At 50.2% G+C, this 26,445-nt stretch overlaps 1 protein-coding gene across 1 annotated transcript; it reads left to right on the top strand.

Annotated features, from left to right (window-relative positions):
- The first annotated feature begins 20,168 nt into the window (after nt 1–20,168).
- On the top strand, nt 20,169–25,573 carry TEX19 (testis expressed 19). Its single transcript, XM_058562075.1, is given in 5 exon segments — nt 20,169–20,284; nt 24,410–24,419; nt 24,857–25,001; nt 25,004–25,274; nt 25,276–25,573. Coding segments are annotated over 5 exon segments (840 nt in total).
- The last annotated feature ends 872 nt before the right edge of the window (nt 25,574–26,445 follow it).

Below are 26,445 nucleotides of genomic sequence, written 5' to 3'. Positions count from 1 at the left end.
TGCTGACCACACAGAGTCAGGCAGGGCTCTGGGCTGGACATAGAGAGGCCAAAGAGGTCTGGACTCCAGCTGCCTCAGTGTGAATCTAGGTGTCTTCCTTGTCAGCTGTGTGGCCTTAGGGGAGCTACCACACCTTTCTGTGCGTCAGTTTCCTCATCTGTAAAATTCGACTAAAAGTAGAACCTGTGTCATCAGAGTGTTGTGAGATTTAGAGTTAACATGTGTGAAGTGCTGCACAATGCTGGCGCTGCAGGTGGCACTCAGTAACCATTGGCTGTTAGGATGAGGATGGGATGAAGATGAAGGCAATGGTATGGTCCCCGCCTTCAGGGAGTCTTCCGTCTACGTGGGCAGAGGAGTCGCACTCACTGTGCACATGGCGGTCCAGGACAGCGGGGGAGCTGCATTCGGGCAGCATTTGGCTCTTGGTTGAGTGATGGGAAGATACAGTCGTCACCTCAAATCACAGAGGCGGGGAGGGGGACTGGTCCAGTAGGGCGTCCTGGAGGAGGGGTCTATCTGGGCTATGGGGCTGCTAGGATGTGGCACGAGGAGGTGATTCTGCTCAATCTGAGGGGTCCACGTGGTATGACCTGCCAGGCACAAGGCTGAAGCCCCACGAAGAAAGAGACTCAAGATGGAACAGGCCACCATGGGTGTCCCAGCTCAAACCAAGGAGTGGCCGTCTGTCCTCTGGTTCTGGGAGGCCCCAGGGACCTGGACACCTGCCCTGAGTTGCAGCGGCCTGTGCAGGGTGTGGTGTGGCCCAGCGGCAGCTGCAGCAACACAGCCAGAGGCCCCCAGGACTGAGTCCTAGAGGGTCAGACTCCAGAGGGGAATGGCCCCCATCCACATGGGGCATGAGCCCTCAGGGGATGGGCCATAACTGACCGAGTGTCATATCCTGGCAGTGACTGCAGTGGAGCCCTCAGGGCAGTGTCACCTGATAAGATACAGGACTCTCAGTTAAATTCAGGTTTCTGATCAACAACAACAAATAATTTTTAATGCTACATGGGACACCTGGCAGGAACATCCCTCCACAGGAACCTGCCCAGGCTGTGAATGCAAATAAGCGTAATTGTTTGTGATGCCTCTTTGGATTGGAAGAGAAAAATCACCATGTAATTGTATGCAGTGTGAAGGCCAGTATTTCATTAACAGCCAGCAGTGACAGCAGCTGTTTTAAACAAATGAGTGGAATAATGCACATTGGAGCGATGTCTGGGGGGTGGGGGTTCTTCACGGGTCCTCTGAGAAGTGAGCAGACGATTATCCCTACTCTGGACCAACCTGCTACAACTTTCACATTTGATTTTTTTTTAATTGAGGTGAAATTCACATAACATAAAATTAACTATTTAAGTGAACAATTCAGTGTCATGTAGTGCATTCACAATATTGTGCAACCATCACCTCTATCTAGCTTCAAATATTTTCATTACCTCAGAAGGAGACCCTATACCCACTAAGTGATTACTTCCTGCTCCCCTTTTCCCTCAGGGCCTGGCAACCACTCATCTGCTATTGTCTCTATGGATTTCCCTATTCTGGACATTTCATGTAAATGGAATCATACAGTATGTGGTCTTTTGTGTCTGGCTTCTTTCACTTAGTGTAATGCTTTTGAGGTTCATTCACATTGTAGCATCTATCAGAACTTCATTCATGTTTATGGACAACATTCCATTGTATGGACATGCGGCATTTCATTTATCCATCCATCTGTTGGACATCTGGCTGGTTTCCACCTTTTGGCAATTGTGAATAGTGCTGCTATGAACATGCACATATATGTTTTTAATTAATTTGGGTACCTAGGAGTGGAATTGCTGGGTCAGATGGTAATCATATGCTTAATTTTTTGAGGAAACATTTGATCTTATTTCATCTTTGCCATAACGTTGTGAGTTGGTGTTTTTCCCCATTTTCAGATGAGAAGAGCCAAGGAACCAGCTATAGCCTCATGACTCCGAGCTGGGGCTCTCACCTGGGCCCCTCTGCAAGGCTGACCCCTCCTGACCTCAGCATCCCTGAGTACAGCAAAGCAGCATGGTCATCAAAAAAAAAAAAGACTGCCTAAAACAAGGGTTTGCTGCAATAATGAATAAATGGACTGTTTAACGTGGAGGGATAGAGAGAGGAGGGGATGAAGGCAAGACCAGGCTGGGTTCCTCTAGGAAAAGAGCCAGGTGTGCATTTGAATACAGACTCCAAGTCACTAAATGCTCACAGAATTATGAGGGCCTATTGAAGTGAAGTGTTCCGAATGGCTGCTGCATTAATGCCTTTTCTCCATTTAATTAGCATCAAAAGCCTTCATGATTTAAGGCCTGGAGACTCACTTCTACAAGACACACACGAGAGGCAGACTGCCCTCAAAATTTGGTGAAAGGACCTTACTGCTACTGTCGATACCTAACGCAGCAGTAAAACCTCCCGGAGCAGACTCTTCGACCTGTATCTTTCAGTGAAAGGGACACAGCCCATCCTTGAATCACTGGAAGGCTGTGCCAGCCACAGACCACCAACAGAGGATTTTGGAAACCTCTAGATGGATCATTTACAAGAAGGAGAAGCTGCCAATGGAGAGCATCTTTCCTGCACGCCGTACCCTGGTGACCAGATCTTTAGAGCTTCCTTCTCCAGTGAGTGTGCAGAGCACAAGTATGCTGATGGGTGTGACTCTCTCTCTCTCTCTGTGTCCCACGAACATTATTAGCATTCTTTAAACATGGTTCTGTCTGTAAATTTTTTTTTTTAATATCAGGGGACACATTTAGATTAATGAAAATCTGATGACACACTCTCATTATTGTTCAAAACATGGCCCTTCTTTATTTTAAGTGTGTGGGAATGTATTTGTTGTTTATAAAAAATATGATAAACACCTGTAAAACAAACTCCCACCACAAGCCAAAAAACTGACCAGAACCATCATCTGTCCTGTGCTGCTCCCCACTTTTGTCCCCTTCTCCCAGGGGATTTAAATCTGTGAAGGTGACTAAATCCAGACACTGAGACGACAAGGCCAATCAACTACGACTAGCTGAGAGATGACTCGCACAGGGGTTTGATGCAAAACTCTTATTGCTTCATTTAACTAAAAACAACGTACAAAGAAAGTGAAACTAAACAGTCGCGCTGCATAGAATAGCCAACCTTGGAAACCAGGTCCCCCCACTGCAGACCAGAGTCCCCAGTGCTGCTGACAGGGTCCTGTGCAGCCCCAGACACCATCCAGGCAAAGGCAAGCACATGTCCCTGTTGCCCCCAGACTCTGGTGTGATCCCGGGACTGTGCATCACACTTGAGACATCCCTCCCCATGGCCAGGGCAGGCTGGTGCACAGATCCGTGTCCCGCTCCCCACTTCACCCACTGCACAGCAAACATTCACGCAGCACGCCTTGGATAGCGTCACATTCCCAACTCCGTGACATTTGACACAGAAGAACTTCTCTCCTAGTTATAGGCATTTGGGTCCCTTCCACCTGAGGCTGTGGCGGGTCCCATTTCTCAGTCCCTAGGCCACTCCCCATTCTTCCTCCACAGCCACAAGTCCCCATCCTTTGCCAACTGCTCCTCTGGCTGTTGTGGAGGAGCAGCGGCCAGTCCTTCCCAGCCTCTGGTGTCCCAGGGCAGCCAGAACAGTGGTGACCACTTGGGCCTCAGTCCCTCAGTCCCTCAGTCCCGGGGCCCTGGGCTGAGGGGCTGGAAACACGGCAGCTCCCCCAGGGCCGAGGCTCTCCCCAGGCGCCCTGGACCCACTGTTCCAGGTCTCAGTGCTACTGGGATCCCTTCCTTGGATGGAGGACTGTGGCCTAGAGGCTGAGTCCCCTCCTCTGCCTCCCTTTTGGTCCAGGGTGAATAAGAGAAGGGTCTTAAGCAGGGCTGAGTCTGGAGGGACCAGCTCTTCACTCTGCCCTGGAGGAGAGCATTCCAGAATGCTCAGCTTCCACCTGTGTAGGCCCTGCCCCTGCGGTGCATCTCGGAGCCTCACCACCCACACCTCATCGGGCTCCAGCAGCGGTTTCCAGCACTGCTCAGAGGTCCTGAGGGCCCATGCTGGTGTCATCTTCCGGAGGTAGACGGCATCATAGTGCCCATCATGGATACCACTTGCAGGTCCTGGAACCAGGGCTTGGCCTCAGCAGGGTCCACTGCCCGGGTGGTGCCCAGCTCCAACACCATGGGCTCCCCCCGGGGAGCAGGTCCACGTTGAGAAATCTGTGCCACGGGAGAGGGGGCCTCGGCCAGTATGAGCAGGAAGGAAGCCCCCCGAATCTCCAGGGAAGGCCCTGGGTCCAGTCAGCATCCTCTGGACCCAGGCCCAGGGGTGCCACGTCCTGGGGCTCCAGCTCCGCGGGCACGAAGTAGTGGTCCGGGCCCACCTCTTCTGACCCCAGGGGCTGACGCCAGGGTGCTCCACCCCCGGTCCAAAGACGCTCCCTGTGCAGGCTACTCTTGGCCCTGCCCCCAGCTCGGCCCCATCCCTGGGGACGCCCCCTGCTCAGGCCCCGCCTCGGTGTGGTCCATCAGCTCAGGGTCCCAGACTTCATCTTCCCAGTCTTCCGACTCCAGCAAGTCTCTTGGGTCCAGAAAGGCAGCCTTGAAGCAAGCAAAGTAAATCCTTGGGCGGTTGCCCTGCTGAAGCTGATACATCCAGGAGGTGTGGTGTAGGACATGCCCTCCCCTGCATACCACACACTGACTGGGGGGCACGTGGCCACGCTGCCTGCCTTCGACCGGGGTGGACGGCAAGAGCAGGACTTGCTGGGGATTGTAGGTGGTCGGGCCCATGGAGGGGGGTGGGCAGGGAGGTGCTAGGGGGGCAGGGAGAAGGAGGGGGAGAAAGACGAAGATCAGGAGGAGAAGAAAGGTGTTTCCTGTGCAGGAATTGGTGGACAGGGGGTGGGATAGGGAGGTGGGGAGGGGAGGCAGATGCACTGGGTCCCAGTTCAACAGGGACCTGCTGAGGTTGGGAAGGTTGAACTTCCAGAGGTTTCTTCAGCTTATGCAATTGCTCTGTTCTCTAGGGAGCTGCAAAGGAGAAGGAAGTGAGGTTTGACACCCCTGGCCGGCAGGGCGGGAGCAGGTCCCGCAGGGCCAACAGGGTGCGGTGGCGGGGAGGGGGGTGGGCTTCAGACCCGGCCCTTTAAGCTCCACCTCTGCTCAGCTCGGCTGTTGGGCCTGCGAGTGACGGGGCCCCTCCCTCCTCCACCTCTCCGCCCCTGGGACCCCAACACCCAGTCAGCCTCACCTGACGGAATCTGACGGAACCACACCCACGAGAGCTGACCCGCCTGGCCCGAAGCCACGCTGGACCGTGTGGGCCCTCCGCCGGCCCGTGTCCCCCATACCCTCCCTCAGACCGAGGGGCTCTCACGCGGCCCCCCTCCTGTGGGTGCCCCAGGAAAGGAGGGGGGAGAGCCCACCTAGGAATATATCTCCCATGAGCCTCAGCCCACCAGGAAGTGAACCTGCTGCGTCATCCCCCTCCCAGGAGAGCCCCCTGCAGCTCCCTACCACACCCCCAGCGATGGCAGGCCTGTCCCCCTTGCCTGTCCCCAGTATGATCATGCCTGAATATTTGCTTCTCTGAGGGCTGAGGAAACTGTTGGCATCCTTCTTTCCATTTGCAGGTTTCTGAAATTGTGCAGGCCAGCGGCTCTCCTGTGGTCATTGTCCCTTCCTGGGTCCTGTTGGGGAAGAGGGAGAATCCCCCTCCACCCTTTTCCTTAAGGTTCTTAAGGCTGGCCAAATAATTAAAAGACAGGTTAGCAGGAGAAAATAATACCAAGTTTAATAACATGTATACATGGGAGAACCCAGGGAAACTGAGTTTCTCAACAAAATGGCAGAGATTCTCATCTTAAATACCATCTTCAGCTAAAGACAAAGGAGGATGTTGGGGGTGGGGAGGGAGACAGAAATCACAGTAATCAAGGGTATGCAGATTTCAGTCCTCTCCTTCCGTACTGAAAAGAGTTTACAGAGGTAGGATCATCTTCCCCTCTTCCCAGTAGAGAGAGGGAGATACATTTACAAATGGAGATGTCCTTTATAAATATAAATGTTTGTCTGGCAACTCTTTGCAGGGCCAGGGAGTGACAGAATTTTGACAAGATGGGCTTGTTGGTGCCTTTCCCATTGTAACATCGATTTTACGTTATATTACAGCCATCATATGATAGTGGCTCCTTCCTGAAACAGGTCTTCTATGTTAAATTCTTTAGGCAGTTTGGGGGAGGTCAAATGTCCGCAGAGAAAATAATCAAGGTAAAGATATATATTTCAGGGTGGCTAATTTTGATCTCTCACAGTCCCCTGAGTGACCTGCTTGGTCACGGGTCCTGGGCTTCTGTGGTTTAAAGTGGATTCCTTCTTGTTGTCTCTTGATTAAATGTTCTTTATGAATTTCAGAAACTGATCAATTGTCAATTATTTACATTTTAAACACATTTCCCCTTCTTTTGCCTTTCTTCGCTCTTTTAAAGATTCTTTAGGGACGAGCCCCGTGGCATAGTGGTTAAGTTAGCGCACTCTGCTTGGCCGGCCCAGGTTTGCTGGTTCAGATCCCGGGCGTGGACCTATGCACTGCTCATCAAGCCATGCTGAGGCAGCGTCCCACATAGAGCAACTAAAAGGATGTACAACTATGACATAGAACTATCTAATGGGGGCTTTGGGGATAGAAAAGGAAAAAAGGATGAAGATTGGCAACAGATGTTAGCTCAGTGCCAATCTTCGTCAAAAATAAATAAAGACTCTTTAAAGGAACACTTATTTGAAAATAGACTTCATTTTTTAGAGCAGTTTTGTGTTCACAGCAATATTGAGCAGGAGGTACAGAGGGTTCTTATTGTTAAGAAGAAAACCACAGGCCCAAAATGGAATCACTGGTGCCAAAGCCTATGATACAAACCTAGATTTAACTCTTGATCTCGTTGCAGTTTCAACCTCTCCCAGAGATGTCATCTTAATCTACCAGTCTGGAATTTTCTGGTCAGGCACCAGTAAGGTAATCTGTCTTCCTGTAAAGTAATGGGCCTTCCCCATCCCCAGGGAGAAAAGACAATCTACATAAGAAAAACCCTGTTGTTCCCTTCCCCTGGGAGATGTCCCCCTAAAAGTAATCTTTTCTTTTCTTTTGCTGATAGCTCCATTGCCTGACTCTTCTTCCTATAAAAACTTTCCATTTTGTACAACCCCATGGAACACCCTTCTAGTTGCTAAGTGGGATGCTGGCTGATTCATGAATTGCCTAATAAAGCCAATAAGATCTTCAAATTTACTGGGCTGAATTTTGTTTTTAACACTGTATACCCCTTGCCCCACACATGCACAGCTTTTCTTACTAGCAACATCCACACCAGAGTGGTACATTTATAGCAATCAGTGACCCTATGTCCACACATCGTTATCACCCAATGTCCATGAAACTGGCAAATAGTTAGCCATTGATGATTAAGCAGCTAGTAACTATGGGGGATTGGAATTGGCCACCTCAAAATATGTCTCTGCCTGAAAGACACATTGAACCCTACCCCCACTAACTGACCAAAAGAGTTTGGGATAGGAGGTCTGCCCCCAGAACAGGCCATTACCATAGACATCTCTGGGTATCTGGGTGGGTCCGTGCTAAGCCCTTTCTTAGTTCTGGTTACCCTTTGTAAGATACATTTACATTTGTAAAGGAAATCTCCATTTGTAAGGGTGTCTTCTTCCCTGTACCAGGAAGAAAAGGGGAATCACCTTACTTAGAAACTTATCAGAATGGAAGGTGATGACTGAAATCTGCATGATAAACTCGCCCATTGTTAGCTGTGCTATTTGGGCAATAAGCTATCTGACTCCCACTAGGTTCCTATGGATCACATCTCCCTGGAGCCGAGGTCACCATGGTAACAGGTGTTTGAGCTATTTTTTCCAGGAATTGGAACCCCTTGTCCACTTCAGGCCAGATTGTGACCACCAACCCATCAACTGGGCCCACGCAGACATATATGTCCAATAAGCGACATGTCGCTTATTGGGAGCTCCACCCTCAGGGCATGCTAATGCCGCCATTCTGTGAACATGCGTCCTATGAAGAGGCATGAAGGCTGACTACGCTTGCACAGATCATCAATTACCTCATCTCTCCTCACCTCCAATCATTTCAGACCACCTAGCCCTCTACCCCATAAAATATCCCCGAGGCCCTATTTTCAGGGAAGCGGGTTTGAGATTCATTCTCCTGTTTCCTCACTTGGCTGCCTTGTGATTATTAAACCCTCTCTCTCTGCTGCAATCTCATCACCTCAGTGATTGGCTTTATGGGTGGTGGGCAAAAAAGGACCTGGTGTGGTAACATCCATAGTTTACATGGGGTTCACTCTTGGTATTGTTCATTTTATGGATTTGGACAAAAGTATAATGACGTATCCACCATTATAATATCATACAGAGTATTTTCACTAAAAATCTTCTGTGCTCTGCCTATTCATCTGTCCCCATCCCCACCCTTGGCAACCACTGATCCTTTTACTGTCTCCGTAGGTTCGCCTTTGTCACCACACAAAATTGGAGTTCTCTTGCCTGATGTGCATTAAAAAAAAAAACAATTAATTACAGCATCAGCTTTTGGGGGAGAAATCAGCTTTATTCTGTGAGATCAATCTGCAGGGAGACAGGGTGTGTGTGCCCTCAGATCTGTCTCCCCAATTCAGACTTTGGGGCAAAATTTAAGAGGTTAGGGAGAATAGGCTGGCACATGGAAATGCTAGCAGGACAGGTTTTGGTTGGTGGGCTTCTAAACTCTTGTGAAAGGGTTCTTTTTTTTTTTTTGTGAGGAAGATCAGCCCTGAGATAACATCCATGCTAATCCTCCTCTATTTTTGCTGAGGAAGACTGGCTCTGAGCTAACATCTATTGCCAGTCCTCCTCCTTTTTTTCCCCAAAGCCCCAGTAGATAGTTGTATGTCATAGCTGCACATCCTTCTAGTTGCTGTATGTGGGATGTGGCCTCAGCTTGGCCGGAGAAGTGGTGCATCGGTGCGTGCCTGGGATCTGAACCTGGGCCACCAGTAGTGGAGCACACACACTTAATTGCTAAGCCATGGGGCTGGCCCTGAAAGGGTTCTCATTTATGATGAGGTGGGGAAGGAATTTTAACACTGGATCTTCCTGAATGAGGGGTCCCTTGTTTCTGATGAGAGTCTGACTTTTAAGTTCCAGTAGTGTCTCAGTGCTTTGGTTCCATGGGGAGGAGGATCTTTGGTTCCACTGTCATTTCAGGTCAAGATTTCTTCTTCTGTGCACACTCTGGCCATGTGACTTTGTAGATTTTCTGAAAGACAATCCTTAATCAATTTGTTGATAAGAGATGAGGTCTGTTTGAATTGGCTCTAAATGGGCCTGTGGCTACACCTTTCCCAGAATGTCGTATAATTGGAATTATACAGCATGTAGTCTTTTCAGTTTGTCTTCTTTCACTTAGTGATATGCATTTAAGGTTCCTCCATGTCTTTTCATGGCTTCATAGCCCATTTCTTTTTAGGCTGAATAATATACCATTATCTGAATATACCACAGTTTATTTATCCATTCATCTACTGAAGGACATCTTGGCTGCTTCCAAGTTTTGGCAATTATGAATAAAGCTGCTATAAACATCCACATGCAGGTTTTTGTGTGGACATAAGTTTTCAACTCATTTAGGTAAATACCAAGGAAACTGATTGCTGGATCATTTGATAAGAGTATGTTTAGCCTTGTAAGAAACCTTCAAACTGTCTTCCAAAGTGGCTGACCCATTTTTCATTCCCACCAGCAATGACTCAGAGTTCCTGTTGCTCCACATTCTCACCAGCATTTGGTGGTGTTGGTGTTCTGGATTTTAGCCATCCTCCTAGGTGTGTAGTGGTATCTCATTGTTGTTTTAATTTGCATTTCCCTAATGACATATGATGTGGAGCATCTTTTCATATGCTTACTTGCCATCTGTATATCTTCACTGGTGAATTGTCTGTTCAGGTTTTTTGTCCATTTTTAAATCAAGTTGTTTGTTTTCTGTTAAGTTTTAAGAGTTCTTTGTATATTTTGAGTAACAATCCTTTTTCAGATGTGTCTTTTGCAAATATTTTCTCCCACTCTGTGGCTTGTCTTATCTTTCTCTTGACAGTGTCTTTTGCAGAACAGAAGTTTTTATTTTTAATTAAGGCCAGCTCATCAATTATTTCTTTGAAAATCAAGCCTTTGGTGGTGTATCTAAAAAGCCATTGCCACACCCAAGACCTATCTAGATTTTCTCCTGTTATCTACTAGGAGTTTTATAGGTTTGCATTTTACATTTATGTCTATGATTCATCTTGTGTTGATTTTTGGTGAAGGATCCATGAATACATGCATATTGTTGCATGTGGATATCCACTAGATCCAGCACCATTTGTTGAAAAGACTATCTTTTCTCTACCGTATTGCCTTTGCTCCTTTGTCAAAGGTGAGTTGACTATATTTATGTGGGTAACAGACACTTTTTAAAACAAAGGCTTGTTTAGAGTCCTTTAGATGTCATCAAATATGTTAATCTCTTCTTTCAAAAAAATTTTTGGTCTTTTAAAGTACATTCTAACACTCTAAGGCCACGATGTTAGTTTCCTGCATGTTCTCATTTTTTAAAATTTTTGTTTGTTTGTGTCTTGGATTATTCGGCTGGGGCTGCCATAAGAAAATACCTGACTGGAGGCTTAAACAACAGAAACTTATTTCTCACGTTCTGGAGACTGGAATTTGGAGCTCAGGGTGCCCTGTGGTTGGGTTCTGATGAGGGCTCTCTTCTTGGCTATGCAGATGGCCACCTCCTTGCTGTGTCCTCACATGGCAGAGATGAGGAGAGATCTCTCTCTCTTCCTCTTTTTATAAGGCCACAGTTCTGATTAGGGACCCACCCTTACGACCTCATTTAACTTGAATTACCTCCTAAAGATCCTATTCTAGATATAGTCCCACTGGGGTTTGGGGCATCAGCATATGAATTTTGGAGGGACACAATTCAGTCCACAGCACTTCTCTTTGCATTTTTATGCAAAATGCAATTTAAATGAAAGTTATTTTATTAATGATATAAGAATGTAGATAGACGGCTTTTGCAATGATTTGACAAATTAATCAGGTAATTCAGTCCTTTTTTCCAACAGATGTATTGAACTGCACCAGTGACAGCTCCCCTTAGATATTTGACAAGTATCCCAGAACAAATGAATCTGTATGTGGCCTTCCGGTCAGCGGTTGGAGTGGATTGGGCAGTGCCTGCAGGAAGGAGACACAACCAGCCTCTAGAATTAGACAACAGCAAAGGTCCTTGGATAAGTGGCTCCCAAATTTTGCTGCACATTAAAATTTTCTTGGGAGCTTTGAAGAGTCCCAGTGCCCAAATTATAGCCATGTGGCAGAGGCACCTAAGGTGACCCCCAGTCAGTCACGCCCTCCCTGTGATTGAAGGCAGAGCCTGTGACTTGCTTCCCACCAATAGAAGTGGTAAAGACAGTGGCTGTCACTGCCTTATGAGGTTACGTTATGCAGCAAAGGGGTTGTCCCTCCTGCAGTGACATCGCCATAATGTACATGAGACTCCAGCCAGCTCCTGCTGCCTCCTGCAGGCTGTGAAGAGGGAAACCTCTGTGAGCTGCGGCAGGGAACTGCAGGTGGCCTCTAGGACCCGAGCATGCATCCAGCTGACAGCCAGGAAGTTGGAGGCTGTCAGTCCTACAACCACAAAGAAATGAATTCTGCCAGCTAAGATCACAGCCCAGCCAACATCTTGGTTGCAGCTGTGTGAGACCCAGAGCAGGTGGCCCAGCCAAGGCATGTCCCAACTCCCAAGCCATGAAAATGATGAGAAAATAAATGTGTGTTGTTTTCAGCCACTAAATTTGGTAATTTGTCATGCAGCAACAGAAACCTAACATTCACTCCATATCAGTTATGTCAGAATTCTTGCATGGGATCGAAGCATCAGTGGCTTTACTCTCCAGATGTTTCCAATATGCAATATACAATTTGAGAAGCAGTGCCTGGACCACTGGGTGAGGTTAGTTTTCACAGATGTTGAGCCCCTTGATCCCTCATCCCTCCCCCAGTAAACCTGGTCTTAGACTAATCGATACCCAAGCCAGTCTCCATAGGGACCCCTAGCAGCCACGGTCCATCTGACCACCCATCACCCCACCCTGTGAATCAGACACCTCCCCGTGACTTGCCACAAGCTGCAATGTGTGTGTTCCTAACACATTAGGGCCTCGAGGGGCTGAAGTCATGACCTGGAGGCCAGGGGGGCCCAGAGCCTGGCACCCAGACCTGCCCATGTTCCAAAGCCCCATCCCCATTGGCCATGGACACATAGCTCTTGCAGTGGAGAAGGGTGAGGGGGGAGAAGCTGAAAAGAGTGAGTGGACGAGCATGGACAAGACTGACGGACCGGAAGAGGACCAGGACAACTGCCCTGGTCAAGCTTAAAGGCCCGTACTGCCCCGAGGGCTGGGCAAAAACGCCCATCTGAGACCCTCAAGAGGAAAGAGGCGATGCCCTGTGCAGCACCCTCTGAGCACCAGGAGTTTCTTCGAGCTTACAGCAGTAGTTATCTTTGTGTCACCCACGAGGCCCTGTGTGGCTCCTGAGGCTTAGAGAACATTCCAGAGATGTTTGTGGGGTGGACACATTCCTGCTTCTTCCCTGGCTTGGTTACCTCTGTCCTCGGGATAGCCGTGCAGGCATGAGTGACCTCCTGCGTTCCCAGGCACAGCCTCTGCACCCCCTGGACGAGCTCCGAGCCAACCTGGGCTGGCGCCTTTCCCAGGCACAGGCTCCACCACAGGCTTCCATGTGTCCGGGAATCTGATCTAAGTACGGCCAATGGTGCCCAACCACCCAACCTGAGAAGCCATCCAGCCCACGCAGGCTTGGATCTGGGGGCAAGTGGCCCAGCTGGAATCAAACCCTCAAAGAAAGAGAAGTGTGTTTAGATAATCAAGTGACTCACCAAATAGAACCTTCTTGGAAATTTCTTATCATAATGAAGACTAAGAGAGATCACTGCATATTCTAACCCAGTCCAAGGGCTTGGATTTTAAACAAACCTTTATACTGTTGCTCTTATGTTACAAAGCAAAATCCAGCCCTCGACTCCAGTCGCAACATTTGCAGGAAGCATTTCAGCAGCAGAGGCAATTGCATTTTTTATTGGCTTTCTCCTCTCATTCCTCCTGACAAGCAATAAAGAAGGAGATAGACGGTTTCATATCTTTCTTGCATAAATTTACTATGGAGAGCTCTTCAGAGAGACGCTGCCTGTTGATGCAGAGGGATACCTCTGCTTCCGTGGAGGATAGGCACACGGCGACGGCCACCAGGCGATGGGATGTGCCTGGGGCTGTGGAGAACAGATGTGCTCTGAAAGACTGCCTATCCTTTCCTTTTCATATTTTTTTGCTGACTTGCCCCATAAAATTAGAGTTGTGTTTCCAAAAGGAACAGAAAGGTATGAAGACAAGAACAAATAATAATTCTCTGACCAACTGATGCTAAAGGACTCCAAGTAAGCTATAAAAATGAGTAAGGTTCATGAGTTTATTGTAAAATAATTTACAGAGCCATCAGTTTCTGTCTCTCCACATACCTGGGGTCACACACAAGCGGGGGCCTCCAGTAGCATGTTCCAGTTTCCCTCAGAGGCACATACTTCTATAGGGACATTAAATTTTGATGCCATAATAAATCTGAAGTAAGAGCAAGTGTCTTGGATTTCCACTTTCATGTTATATGCACATAAGTGTGTGTGAGTGATTGTCTTCATTTGTTTTTGTCTTAGCATTTGAAGTAGATCAGCCACCTCTGTTTCCCCTTCTGTTTTGAGGGACTGGTCTTTGTTGGCCAGTTTCACATCCAGCTCCCCAGCCCTGCTCCAGTCATGGCCCCATCATCCTTTCCACCTCCAGCCAATGCCAATTAGAGGTTTGACCTTGAAGGACACTCTTCCCCAAAGCAGGCCGTTTGCTCTTTCCAGTCTCTGGACAGTGCAAGCTTCAGGGACATCCTGGGGGACAAGGGCTCCTCGTTATGGAGGGCCCACATGCACACACGCGGCAGAAACAAGTCTGTGGCGTGGCCACGCTCTCCAGGACATCGTCCCATTTGATTTTCCTCCTAGGGCTTTTGACTGTCTGAAATTGGGGTGCTTACCTGCTGGGGAGATTATTGTGTCTCTCCTCACTCACATGTAGTCTCTAGAACAGTCCTTTTTTACCAGTGAATTTCCTAACCTAGGACAGGCACTCGGCAGATATTTGTCAAATGGATGGGTGGGTGGGTGGGTGGAGGGATGGATTGGGTGGATTATGAATCCTCGTGGGAAAGGTCCAAATGGGCACCAATATCCAGCTACTCTGTCTCATTGCAGTAGGATTTTGACATGGATGGGGAGAAACGCCCAGCCCTTTGTGCCAAGTCTACCTGCCAGAGGCAGATTTGAGGCTGAAAGTTTGTGTTTTAACAGAATGAGGTAAATTATATTAAATGATATTAATAGGCCATGTCTTATAGCGAGAACTTGGGTTATGGGGTTTCCAGGGAAGGGCCGCCGTGGACACACCAGCACCTAGTGAGTTGGTGCTGCGATCCTAGCTAGAAAGAGGGCACCTGGGGAGTGAGGGAGGAGCCAGTGTGGGAGCCTCGACACCCCCGAGGGGAAAACCACGAGAACTCAGGGCGGGCGCTGGAATCAGTTAAATGCTTCATTCTTTCCTCAGCTGCTGCCCCTCACAGCAGTTGTGTGTTGAAAGTCCCCTTGGCATGAACTGACGGTGCTTCAGTTAATTAATCTTATTCTCGAGAGTTGTTAGGATGCCCTTCAGAAACATGATGGTTTGTGCAGAGATGTCACTTTGAGTATGTCTGGGCAGCAGTCCTTCCTTAATGCCTGATGTGGAAGGGAGATTTTTATCACTGTTTAGGATTATTCTGTCAGGTGTGGGGCAGGAAAAAAGTGAGAACAAGAGAGAAAGGGAATGTTTGCTTGGAAAGCCCAACTTTCTTGGCCCCTCGAGGAGACAACTCTGTTACAATTTCTCCTGAGGAGCGTGGGATGGAGAGGGGAAATTGAGCCCACTCACCTCTGACTTATGTGAGCTTATGGTTCATCTGAATAGGCTGTGTTCTCTGGTTTCACTTAGGGACATCCAAATAAGGTGATGCCTTCACATGCTGAAGTGGATTCTGGACCCCGAGCTTCCACCCCTCCCTCTGGGGTGTGTGCCCACTGGCATCCTAGAGTCACCCACACTTACCACAGCCCTACGAGGCAGGAGTATAATTGCCCTGTTTTCCTCAGAGGAAACTGAGGCCCAGAGAGGGGAGGAAATGTGCTCATGGACACAGGGCTGACATTCCAGGGAGAAAAATCACACCATGTCTCCCACCTGATCCCTGTTGTCACCGCCCCCCTGTGACCCGACATGGAGATGTGTAGGCCTCGAGACTGGGTCCATGAGGTGCTGTGTCCTGGCTGCATGGGGAAGGACACAATACTTGGTCAAGGAAGGCTACGAAGCGCCGGATGGGGGATGGGCACATCATGACTGTGACCGTACCACGTGCTGGGTGTGGCTTCCTGGAGAGTGATTGGCTTCAGGCCCCAGTGGGAGACTCAGGAAGGAGGGAGTCAGACCCCAAAAGGCATTGGTCAGCTCCCTGCCCTTCTAGGAGCAGCCTTGGTCCCTCATCTCCTGGTCATGACGTCCTGCAGAGCCACAGGCCACATGTGAATGGCCTTCTCTCCATTTGCACCTCGAGGGAAGGACAGACACCCATGCAGCATGCATGCTGGACAAACCCTGCGGTCCGTGGGGGAGGAGCTGTGCTGTCCTGAGAGGGGGTGACAGGGGATGGGGTAACAAGGAGTTGGGATGAAGGGAGAGGGAGAGAGCAAGAGGCCTGAGGTGCTGGTGGCTGGGGGACATCCCCTTGTGGATGGGAGACACCTGAGAACCCTCCTCAGGTCCTCAGCCTGGACCAGAGAGGAACTGAGTGTCCACAGAGCAGGGCTCTCTGTTCAGCCCAGAGCGGCGGTCGGGGGAGGGTCCAGGGTCCAGGAAGCTGAAGAACTGCTGCCGCCTGCGGGGTTGTTGGGCAGCCACCCCTAAAACCTAGCGTGCTCGGCGCTAAAGTATCTCCGCCAGCCTGTGATTCACTTTGAGAATTACTAAGCAGAAAAACTCCCATTTCCCATTCAGTGTTACTTTAAAAGATTTTCTCCACACATAATGAGTGTTATTATGCAAGGGAACCGTAATTTTTTCCAAGGGAACTCATTTCCGATTGTGTTACTAAATTTAGTGGCTAATGACGTTCAGTAAGAGAAGCTAGCCCCAGTGGGCATCTTTCAGAGGATGCTGCCTCTCCAGATAGTGGCTTTTTAACACTTGTAGCAGGGCACGATGCTCAGTAGCCCCGACACCCACACACCCACCCAGGAGGGGAAAGGCCTTGCCCAGAGCGAGGGGTCCGCCATCTGGGTGAGGACAGTTTCCTCCCCTGAATGTGCTCTGGCCTCTGCTGCCCTTGGGGATGGACTAGCATTCAGGGCTCGCCCTCCTCCGCCCAGAGCTGTGCAGGGGGCACAGTGGGCAGCCCAAGCCCCTGGACCTGTGAGCCTCCAGGAACAGCTCCTCTACTTGCAGGACCTGAGTTCCTCCTCCGTTAGATGTTCTGAGTGTGCCCCAGAAGCCCCACAGGTCCTGGTGTCCCGTTCGACTTTCTCTTTGCGCTTCAGTCCTGATATTCACCTACTGTCAGGTTCACCAGTTCCGTCTTCTGCTTGTTGAATCTGCTGTTGAACCCGTACAAGTCTGTCATTTTGGGTAATGTGCTTTGCAGCCCGAGATTGTCCGCCTGATTTTACGGCTCCCGTTCACCATGGACGCTCTTCTTCTCTCCCTTCACTCTCTTTCATGTGTCGGTCAGTTATTCTGAAGCCCTTTTGTGGCGATTCCGGTTGATGGCAAGACCCTTTGCTCTCACGCTAAATGAGAAAAATAAGGGGGAGCTTCTCATGAAGTGAAATTTATTCAATTTAAAATCCTTTAGTCAGATATGGACTTTGAACCTCTGATGTGAAAATCTTTTATGGAAAGATGCCTTGGTTGGTAGCCCCGTATTGTTCCCCCAATTTGACTTGTCTATCTATCCAGAAATTCAGAGAGCCTGGCAAGGCCAGATCTGGCCCTGGTTTTGAGAGTGTTGAGTGGCCTCAGCAGACGTGGGGACTGAGCGTCAGTGCAGCCACTCGGCACTGGCATTCTGAGTGTCAGATCCATGCAATTGTCACAGAGTAGTGCTTTGAGATTTTGAGAGGCTGTTTCCCACAACCCCAAATTCCTTGTCCCATTTCCCACCCCACCAGATAGGTGTGTGGGATCTCGCTAAGCCTGGGTGTGAGCGGGCAGGGCACAGCCTCACGGAGCTGAGGGCCTGTCCTGGAGCTCCTGCAGACTTCTGCTGGCCCGCCTGAGGGAAAAGCCCAGGCGCTACTGATGTGTGTTAAGAGAAAAGGCTTTTCCTAGGAATTCCAGAGCTGGGCAGGAACTACTAACAGCACAGGATGGGTCTGTGGTCTGCTGGACAATGTCCCCAAAGATCTCCACGTCCTAATCCCAGAACCTGTGAATATGTCACCTTTCATGGCTAGAGAGACATTGCAGAGGTGTGTAAGTTAGAGACCTTGAGATGAGGGGTTAGCTTGGATTCAGGGGGGCCCAATGGCCTCATGAGGGTCCTTATAAGAGGGAGGCAGGGAGTTAGTAAGAGAGAGAAGGTGTGAGGACAGAAGCATAGGTCAGCAAGAAGAGAAGACGCCACAAGCCAAGGGGTTCGGGCACCTCCAGAAGCTGGGAAAGGCAAGGGAGGCTCCCCTGGAGCCTCCGGAAAGAACCAGCCCTGGGCCAGTTTTGGACTTTGGACCTCCAGACCTGTAGGAGAATAAATTTGTGCTGCGTTAAACCCCTGAGTTTGTGTTATTTGTTCAACAGCCACAGGAAACTCACACAAGATGAATGTGTTTCTGCCTGGATGGTTCTGGGGGTTCTGGAGTAGGGACACTGAGACGCCCCATTTCCAATGCACTCCATGAGGTGGAGGCAGCCGTGGCCGAGGGCAGCATCCAGGGGGACTGGTGCACCTCGGGCAGAGTGTGGCTAAGGCATGAGGAGGCAGTCGGGGGGGACACTGGGCAGACACGATGCTCACTTGTTGGGAGGGTGTTCACCCTAAATCTAGCTCTTCTAACAGCTGTTGTAGCTGGGCACAGGGCCCCTGCTGCCTTGAAGTAACTGTGGCAACGGTATTGCTGATGGGCACGTGAGTAGCCTTGCCGGGGCTGGGTGGAAGCTTCAGACACCCACAAGGTTTGACATAAAAGAACCTGAGGGAGATTCCAGGGGCTCTCAAGTCATCCCCTAAAGTGCTTTGGGTAGAAGAAGACCCCAGGAAAGAGGTTCCAGCCCTACTGTGGCCCTGTGGGGACAGTGGTCACCCCACTGTTCTGTCCAGCCCCTGCTGGGGGTCTGGAAGTATGGAGGGCAGACCCAGGCTTGTCCTGGAGGGCCCACAGTCCATGCGATCCCGACAGGCAGGTGCTGAGAGTGGCCTGGGGAGGTGGGGAGTGGGGAGAGCCGGGCCCAGGAGTCCAACCTAGAGGGGCTGGTGCAGAGCCCACCACTCCCCACAAAGCACTTCCAGGGGCTTTCAGCGGCTTCTGAAGGTATGCTCATAGCACATATTTATTCTAGGAAATTAGGAGAGTATGGAAATCTGTAAAGAAAATTCAATAACTTCCAATACCACCACCCAGAGATATTCTCAGCTGATAGTATATTTCTCCCCAGTCATTCTTTATATGCTAACAGACATGTGACACCCAACACGTGTACACAGGGCACAGACATGTGACACCTGACACATGTACACAGGGCAGGAGCCCACTTGTAAGTATCACGCTCAACACTTGCACACATGGCTGCAGACTTTTTTTTTTTTTTATAATTTTATTTATTTATTTTTCCCCCAAAGCCTCAGTAGATAGTTGTATGTCATAGTTGCACATCCTTCTAGTTGCTGTATGTGGGACGCAGCCTCAGCATGGCAGGAGAAGTGGTGCGTCGGTGCGCCCCTGGGATCTGAACCCGGGCCGCCAGCAGCGGAGCGCGCGCACTTAACCGTTAAGCCACGGGGGCGGCCCCCAGACTTTTTTTTTTTCCTTTACAAAATGAAAGCAATACTGTGTACATGAACTTATAATCTGCTTTTTTCTTTTCATTTAACAGATGCTGATGATTTTACATTAGTTCTTCTTCAAAAACTTTTTTTCTGTGGGTGTGCAATATTCCACAGTGTGACCGTATCCTAATGAAAACCTACCTTTGGGCACTGATGCTATTTCCCAGTTTCTACTCCTTCATATTATTCCAAAATGGACTTGCTGTTTGCAATTTTAAACTCATTCCTCTAAATGTCGACGTCTTCTGCTGACCTCTCGTAGGTTTGGGTTGCGATCTTCCTGTCATGAATAACACATTCTCTTCTGTCTGTCTCATGCACCACGCTCATTATTCTCTTCATCCCTGGGCCACCATTTTTTGTTTGTAAAAGGACCTGAGGTTTGAAGCCACACGAACAGGTCTGAGGCAGCCCCAAGCTGTCAGAAGTTCTAGATTGTTCCTCACAAGGACCAACCCGTGCATTCTGAAGGGTGTGTGGATGCTGGGAGGCCGTGCCCATGTCTCCATGACTCCCAGAGAACAGACGCACACTCGTCCCACCGTGGAAAGCCACTTGGAGACTCCTCTCAGAAGCCTCGCTGGCTGACCAGCGTGGGACCACTGCTCTCAGAATCTCGGTACTGATGTCCCAGCACCTCGCTGGCCCTTTGTTCCATCTCCTCCTTCTGACGATGGCGCATCCCGAGAGGGAAGTTGGCACGCCGTTCTTGCTCTTTGTTAAGGCTTCAGTGCTCGGCACAGGGGGAGCCCAGTTAGAACCTGTTGAAAAGATAAGTGGATGGATCAATGAAAAACAAATGAGCAGATGGTGACAGCTCCACGGGAAGCAAGGCTCTGTCCTCTGGGTCACGGGACCATGTGGACCCATGTGGATCCCAAGTGCCAGGAGACGGAGGAGGATGGGGGCTGCTCTTCCCTCCTGGTGTCTAAGTGCCTTCACTCTTCCCAGCTTAACATTCACCTCGCAGCCAGGTGAGCAGGGCCAGGTGGCCTAGACCCACCCAGACTCTGGAGGCCATGAGCCAAGGTGATGGCATTGTGCGTTATTGAATTTTCTTTACAGATTTCTGTAGTCTCCTAATCTCCTAGAATAAATATGTGTCAGGACCATAACTTCAGAAGCCGCTGAAGTTCAAGGCTGAGGGCAGACCCCTCAAGACGTGAGCCCCAGCACTAGGTACTTAAAGGGGGCCTGGGCAGTGGGTGGAGGCACTGATGGGCCAGCTCTGTGCGCCCTCACTGTGGGGACACAGCCATCCCTGGCCTCAGCACTGTTCACTTGCTGCAGGTGGGAACCAGTGGAGCATGTGAGGGGTGGAGGCATGGACTCTGCCACCAAGATGTCCAGGTAGAGCCAAGGCCTGATAACCCTGGGCATTGAGAAGGGGAACAGGAAAATGCCTCCCTGATGGTTTCACTTTGTGTCCTGAGTCTCTTCTCTGTGTCAGAGACCTAAGTCCAACTCAGCTGTGGCCTCTGGGTACTCGGCTGTGAGGGGAGACAGAAAAACAAGTGAATTATACACAGCGATAGAGGCAATGATAAAGGTGTATACATAGACCAGAATTGAAGCAAGGGAGGTGATGGCTTGTGGGTTTGGCAGACAAGTGAGAATTCACCAGGAGCGTCACTATTACTCGTTAGTGTCCCAGCCCCGGGAGGGGCCAGAGAGGGGGCACATTGCATCCCTGCAGGTCATGGAACCTCCCCCACCCCCCACTCCACATGCTCTTCCAAATTACCTGAGGCAGCCACCATCCTTCTCAGCTGGGAGTCCCTCCCAGTCACTGCCTGGCAGGCGAGGGCCAGGTTCCCCAGAGCACCAACCTCCACCAACAGTTCACAGCAGGGCTGATTCCTTCTTCAAAACTGGTGGGAGGGAGCAGGAACGAGTCTGCTTTGAGTATGTATATGTATATGTGTGTGTATAAGTACCTATAAATGATGTATATATGTATAAAAATATATAAATACATGAGTGTATGTATGGATATAAATTATAACATAATATGTACTATTTATAATGAATGCAATAATGCATATATATATAAAATAATGTAATTGAAGGAGTGCCACTCCTTTGCCACTTCTATTGGTTAGAAGCAAGATACAGTTTCTACCTTCAATCATGGGGAGGGCGAAACCAACTAGGGGTCACCTCAGGGTGTCTGCCACTTGCTGTGACATGAGCATTGGGACTTTTCAAACTCCCAAGACAATTTCAACTGCAGCAAAATTTGGGAATCACTAATCCAAGGAATGTTGCTATTGTCTAATTCCAGAGGCAGGTTGTGCCCTCCCCAGCAGGCACTGCCCAGTGAAGGCCCAGCTGCTGACCAGGAGTCCAGACACAGACTTGTACACTTGGGAACACTCATCACATCATCGGCACCGGTCAGCTCAGTGTGGTGAGACCCTAGGTTCTTGGTCCACAGACACAAAAGAATTTGAGAGCAGACGCACAGCAGAAGTTTTAACAGAGGAAGATTTATTAGCAAAGAGAAAGTAGACCCCCAAGGGGAGGGTGGGCAGGCTCGAGGGGGAGCAACTGCACCAAAGTTGTGGTGGTCAGTGATTTTGGAATGTGAGTACAGGGGGCGAGTGAGGGTCTTGGAACGTGTGCCAATCAGGACATTGTCTCTACCTTCACAGTGGGAGAGGGAGATTTTTTCCTTACATAGGGATCTCCAGAACTGTCACGGTGGTGATCCCCTGCAGGGGGGGTCAAAACCGCAATGCAAATGAGGATATGTTACTGAACCAGGTTCGTTCTGCCTGCTGCCCAGAAAGTTAATCACCAAGATGACAAGATTGCAGAGATAGAGGGTTTAATCACAAGGCAGCCATATGAGGAAATGGGAGAATGAGTCTCAAATCCCCTTCCCCGAAAATAGGGACTCAGGGATATTTATCTGGAAGGGGGCAAGGTGGTCTGAAATGTGGACATAGATGATTGGAGGTGAGGAGATGTGAGGTAATTGATGATCTGTGCAAGTGTAGTCAGACTTTGTGCCTCTTCATAGGACGCATGTTCACAAAATGGCAGCATTGGCATGACCCAAGTGTGGAGTTTTTAGCCTCTTGACTTCAAAAGGTTGCTTATCAGACATCTGCTCGGTCCCTGTTGATGAGTTGGTGGTCTCAACTGGCCTGAAGTGGACAAGGGGTTCAAATTCCTGAAAAAACAGCTCAAGCATCCATTACCGTGGTGACCCAGGCTTCAAGGAGATGTTATCTATAGGAACCTAGTGGGAGTCAGATAGTGTATTGCCTAAACAGCACAGTTAACAATGGGCAGGGGAACAACTAAAAGCTATAGCCAGTAATTGCAAAAAGGAAAAAAACTTCAGTCTTTAGTCCCTACCTACTTAATCATCAATGGCTAACTTTTTGCCGGTTTCGCATACAATGAGGCTTGGGGATACTCTTGGTCAGGTTTGAGCAGGGTGAGTCCTGAACGTCTGAAGAGCCATTGCCTGGTAATTAGGACCCTGCACCTGGTAGAGGGACATGCTCCCAGCTCATATCTAGCTTCCTGCCTATCTCAGTCAGATGTCCTGGGGCAGACGTGGCAGGTGCAGTTGGATGCACTGGTCAGAAGTTTGGAAGGAAGGGCTGAATGACTTGATTAATTTGGCAAGTAATTTAAAAAGCCATCTATCTATACTGGTATTATATTTTTTACAAAAGCAACTTACATTTAAATAAAACATTGCAAAGCAAAGGAAACAAAAAATGTGAAAGAATAATATGAAACACAAGAAACTAACATTGTGGTCTTGGGGAACTAAAGACATTCTTTACAAAGACCAAAAAACTTTTTTCTCAAAGAAGAGATTAACACATTTGACCATGTTGACAGACTCTAAAAAATGTGAAAAGGTGAACCACAAAGAGACAAACGTGCTTAGAATGTAAATAATTGACAATTGATCAGTTTCTGAAATTCATAAAGAACATTTAATCAAGAGACAACAAGAAGGAATCCACTTTAAACCACAGAAGCCCAGGACCCGTGACCAAGCAGGTCACTCAGGGGACTGTGAGAGATCAAAATAGCCACCCTGAATCTTTACCTATATCTTTACCTTGATTATTTTCTCTGCGGACATTTGACCTCCCCCAAACTGCCTAAAGAATTTAACATAGAAGACCTGTTTCAGGAAGGAGCCACTATCATATGATGGCTGTAATATAACGTAAAATCGATGTTACAATGGGAAAGGCACCAACAAGCCCATCTTGTCAAAATTCTGTCACTCCCTGGCCCTGCAAAGAGTTGCCAGACAAACATTTATATTTATAAAGGACATCTCCATTTGTAAATGTATCTCCCTCTCTCTACTGGGAAGAGGGGAAGATGATCCTACCTCTGTAAACTCTTTTCAGTACGGAAGGAGAGGACTGAAATCTGCATACCCTTGATTACTGTGATTTCTGTCTCCCTCCCCACCCCCAACATCCTCCTTTGTCTTTAGCTGAAGATGGTATTTAAGATGAGAATCTCTGCCATTTTGTTGAGAAACTCAGTTTCCCTGGGTTCTCCCATGTATACATGTTATTAAACTTGGTATTATTTTCTCCTGCTAACCTGTCTTTTAATTATTTGGCCAGCCTTAAGAACCTTAAGGAAAAGGGTGGAGGGGGATTCTCCCTCTTCCCCAACAGGACCCAGGAAGGGACAATGACCACAGGAGAGCCGCTGGCCTGCACAATTTCAGAAACCTGCAAATGGAAAGAAGGATGCCAACAGTTTCCTCAGCCCTCAGAGAAGCAAATATTCAGGCATGATCATACTGGGGACAGGCAAGGGGGACAGGCCTGCCATCGCTGGGGGTGTGGTAGGGAGCTGCAGGGGGCTCTCCTGGGAGGGGGATGACGCAGCAGGTTCACTTCCTGGTGGGCTGAGGCTCATGGGAGATATATTCCTAGGTGGGCTCTCCCCCCTCCTTTCCTGGGGCACCCACAGGAGGGGGGCCGCGTGAGAGCCCCTCGGTCTGAGGGAGGGTATGGGGGACACGGGCCGGCGGAGGGCCCACACGGTCCAGCGTGGCTTCGGGCCAGGCGGGTCAGCTCTCGTGGGTGTGGTTCCGTCAGATTCCGTCAGGTGAGGCTGACTGGGTGTTGGGGTCCCAGGGGCGGAGAGGTGGAGGAGGGAGGGGCCCCGTCACTCGCAGGCCCAACAGCCGAGCTGAGCAGAGGTGGAGCTTAAAGGGCCGGGTCTGAAGCCCACCCCCCTCCCCGCCACCGCACCCTGTTGGCCCTGCGGGACCTGCTCCCGCCCTGCCGGCCAGGGGTGTCAAACCTCACTTCCTTCTCCTTTGCAGCTCCCTAGAGAACAGAGCAATTGCATAAGCTGAAGAAACCTCTGGAAGTTCAACCTTCCCAACCTCAGCAGGTCCCTGTTGAACTGGGACCCAGTGCATCTGCCTCCCCTCCCCACCTCCCTATCCCACCCCCTGTCCACCAATTCCTGCACAGGAAACACCTTTCTTCTCCTCCTGATCTTCGTCTTTCTCCCCCTCCTTCTCCCTGCCCCCCTAGCACCTCCCTGCCCACCCCCCTCCATGGGCCCGACCACCTACAATCCCCAGCAAGTCCTGCTCTTGCCGTCCACCCCGGTCGAAGGCAGGCAGCGTGGCCACGTGCCCCCCAGTCAGTGTGTGGTATGCAGGGGAGGGCATGTCCTACACCACACCTCCTGGATGTATCAGCTTCAGCAGGGCAACCGCCCAAGGATTTACTTTGCTTGCTTCAAGGCTGCCTTTCTGGACCCAAGAGACTTGCTGGAGTCGGAAGACTGGGAAGATGAAGTCTGGGACCCTGAGCTGATGGACCACACCGAGGCGGGGCCTGAGCAGGGGGCGTCCCCAGGGATGGGGCCGAGCTGGGGGCAGGGCCAAGAGTAGCCTGCACAGGGAGCGTCTTTGGACCGGGGGTGGAGCACCCTGGCGTCAGCCCCTGGGGTCAGAAGAGGTGGGCCCGGACCACTACTTCGTGCCCGCGGAGCTGGAGCCCCAGGACGTGGCACCCCTGGGCCTGGGTCCAGAGGATGCTGACTGGACCCAGGGCCTTCCCTGGAGATTCGGGGGGCTTCCTTCCTGCTCATACTGGCCGAGGCCCCCTCTCCCGTGGCACAGATTTCTCAACGTGGACCTGCTCCCCGGGGGGAGCCCATGGTGTTGGAGCTGGGCACCACCCGGGCAGTGGACCCTGCTGAGGCCAAGCCCTGGTTCCAGGACCTGCAAGTGGTATCCATGATGGGCACTATGATGCCGTCTACCTCCGGAAGATGACACCAGCATGGGCCCTCAGGACCTCTGAGCAGTGCTGGAAACCGCTGCTGGAGCCCGATGAGGTGTGGGTGGTGAGGCTCCGAGATGCACCGCAGGGGCAGGGCCTACACAGGTGGAAGCTGAGCATTCTGGAATGCTCTCCTCCAGGGCAGAGTGAAGAGCTGGTCCCTCCAGACTCAGCCCTGCTTAAGACCCTTCTCTTATTCACCCTGGACCAAAAGGGAGGCAGAGGAGGGGACTCAGCCTCTAGGCCACAGTCCTCCATCCAAGGAAGGGATCCCAGTAGCACTGAGACCTGGAACAGTGGGTCCAGGGCGCCTGGGGAGAGCCTCGGCCCTGGGGGAGCTGCCGTGTTTCCAGCCCCTCAGCCCAGGGCCCCGGGACTGAGGGACTGAGGGACTGAGGCCCAAGTGGTCACCACTGTTCTGGCTGCCCTGGGACACCAGAGGCTGGGAAGGACTGGCCGCTGCTCCTCCACAACAGCCAGAGGAGCAGTTGGCAAAGGATGGGGACTTGTGGCTGTGGAGGAAGAATGGGGAGTGGCCTAGGGACTGAGAAATGGGACCCGCCACAGCCTCAGGTGGAAGGGACCCAAATGCCTATAACTAGGAGAGAAGTTCTTCTGTGTCAAATGTCACGGAGTTGGGAATGTGACGCTATCCAAGGCGTGCTGCGTGAATGTTTGCTGTGCAGTGGGTGAAGTGGGGAGCGGGACACGGATCTGTGCACCAGCCTGCCCTGGCCATGGGGAGGGATGTCTCAAGTGTGACGCACAGTCCCGGGATCACACCAGAGTCTGGGGGCAACAGGGACATGTGCTTGCCTTTGCCTGGATGG

The sequence above is a fragment of the Diceros bicornis genome, chromosome 18 (genome assembly GCF_020826845.1).
Source record: "Diceros bicornis minor isolate mBicDic1 chromosome 18, mDicBic1.mat.cur, whole genome shotgun sequence".
Lineage (NCBI taxonomy): Eukaryota > Metazoa > Chordata > Mammalia > Perissodactyla > Rhinocerotidae > Diceros > Diceros bicornis.
The sequence above is the reverse complement of the archived record's forward strand: the minus strand, read 5'-3'. Positions and strand labels throughout refer to the sequence as shown.